At 54.8% G+C, this 1,906-nt stretch overlaps 1 protein-coding gene across 1 annotated transcript in view; it reads left to right on the forward strand.

Annotated features, from left to right (window-relative positions):
* Positions 1-1,906, forward strand: part of CATSPERD (catsper channel auxiliary subunit delta) — a 69,575-nt gene that overhangs the window by 57,649 nt on the left and 10,020 nt on the right. Inside the window, exon 19 of the mRNA XM_011943621.1 lies at positions 1,114-1,291. Within this exon, the coding sequence (XP_011799011.1) occupies positions 1,114-1,291 (178 nt within the window). The remainder of the gene's footprint in view (positions 1-1,113; positions 1,292-1,906) is intronic.

The raw sequence follows: 1,906 nt of genomic DNA on the forward strand, positions 1-1,906 counted from the left end.
TTTGAGGGGGAGTCTCACTCTGTCGCCCAGGCTGTAGTGTAGTGGCATGATTTTGACTCACTGCAGCCTCCGTCTCCCAGGTTCAAGTGATTCTCATGCCTCAGCCCCCGGGTAGCTGGGATAACAGGTGCCTGCCACCACACCCGGCTAATTTTTGTATTTTTGGTAGAGATGGGGTTTCACCGTGTTGGTCAGGCTGGTCTCAAACTCCTGACCTTGGGTGATCTACCCACCTTGGCCTCCCAGAGTGCTGGGATTACAGGCGTGAGCCACCACGCCTGGCCCTGTCTTCCTTCATCTTATTCTCCCTGCCCACTCCTGCTGGGTGTAATGTCTGCATTTACCTGGTCATGTGGGTGGCTCTGCCCCTACCTGGGGGTCATAACTATGGCCAACTTGACCCTGCTGTAACCTCACACCAGTACTGCCCAGTAGAACATTTTGCCATGGAAATGCTCCACAATTTGTTCCTTCCAATCCAGCAGCCATGAACTATATGTGACTACCAAGTACTCAACATGTGGTCAGCGTGCCCAAGAACTGGATTGAAGATTGTGTGTATGTATTTTTTGAGACAGTCTTGCTCTGTTGCCCAGACTGGAGTGCAGTGGCGCGATCTCGGCTCACTGCAACCTCCACCTCCTTGGCTCAAGCGATTCTCCTGCCTCAGCCTCCCGAATATCTGGGATTACAGGCGTGCACCACCGTGCCAGGCTACTTTTTGTGTTTTCAGTAGAGACGGGGTTTTGCCATGTTGCCCAGGCTGGTCTTGAACTCTTGAGCTCAGGGGATCCGCCTGCCTTGGCCTCCCAAAGTGCTGGGATTACAGGCGTGAGCCGCCGTGCCTGGCGCCCGAGCAGGCTTTTCTTTCCTCCCTGTTATCAATGCTCAGTGCTGGCTGCTACCCATCTCCCCACCCACCCAGCTCTGCCTCCTGGCCTCCCTGCAGCCCACACACGACATCCTCACCTGGGAGCGGCAGGCATCCTTGGCTTTGCTCTCTGTCACCTCCCACCCCCCAAGCGGTTTTGCAGCCGTCCAGGTGGCTGTGGCCCGGGTCTTTCTGGGTTGTCCCGGCTCCCCGCACAGCCCTGCCCCGTGCCTGTGTCCTAGGTGGCGAAAAGACCGTTTCCAGGAGGTCGTCGGTGCCGAGTATGTGCTACTGGAGGTGAACGGGCAGTTCTCGTACTCCTATTCCCAGACGGCCAAGTCGGCAATGTGCGTCTCCCAGCCGCAGAACTGGACCACCATGATAAAGGAAACTGGGGGGCCCTTCCTCTGGAACAGAGAGGTAACAGGACCCTGGGATTGTTTCCAGAACAATCAGCAGCCCACCAGGGTGTTGGAGAGTGTGTGAGGACACCGTGCAGCCACGGAACTGAGTATGGAATGAAAGAGTCGGCCGGGCGCGGTGACTTTACGCTTGTAGTTCCAGCACTTTCGGAGGCCAAGGCGGGTGGATCACGAGGTCAGGAGTTTGAGACCAGCCTGGCCAACATGGCCAAACCCCGTCTCTACTAAAAATGCAAAAGTCAGCCGGGCATGGTGGCGCACACCTGTACTCTCAGCTACTCAGGAGGCTGAGGCAGGAGAATCGCTTGAGTCCGGGAGGTAGAGATTACAGTGAGCAGAGATCATGACTGCAAAAGACTCGAAAGTCCTTTAGGGTATCTAGCGGGAACTCCAGTTCCTTTTAGGGGTGTACAAGGCCTTTGAGGATTTAAGAAACTGCCCAAAGGATGGGAAATGCAGGCACCAAGGTCTTCAGGGACTTTGCTGATGATGAGAAATGGCTGGGAACATCCCAATGGTTGCTACTGCGGGATGGATGGAATTCCCAGGCTGTCCTACTCAGTGTACATCTGTTTTATTTTTCTATTTTTTTTTTTTTTTTGAGACAGAGTCT

Source organism: Colobus angolensis, unplaced genomic scaffold (genome assembly GCF_000951035.1).
Source record: "Colobus angolensis palliatus isolate OR3802 unplaced genomic scaffold, Cang.pa_1.0 Scaffold22, whole genome shotgun sequence".
In the NCBI taxonomy this organism is placed as follows: Eukaryota; Metazoa; Chordata; class Mammalia; order Primates; family Cercopithecidae; genus Colobus; species Colobus angolensis.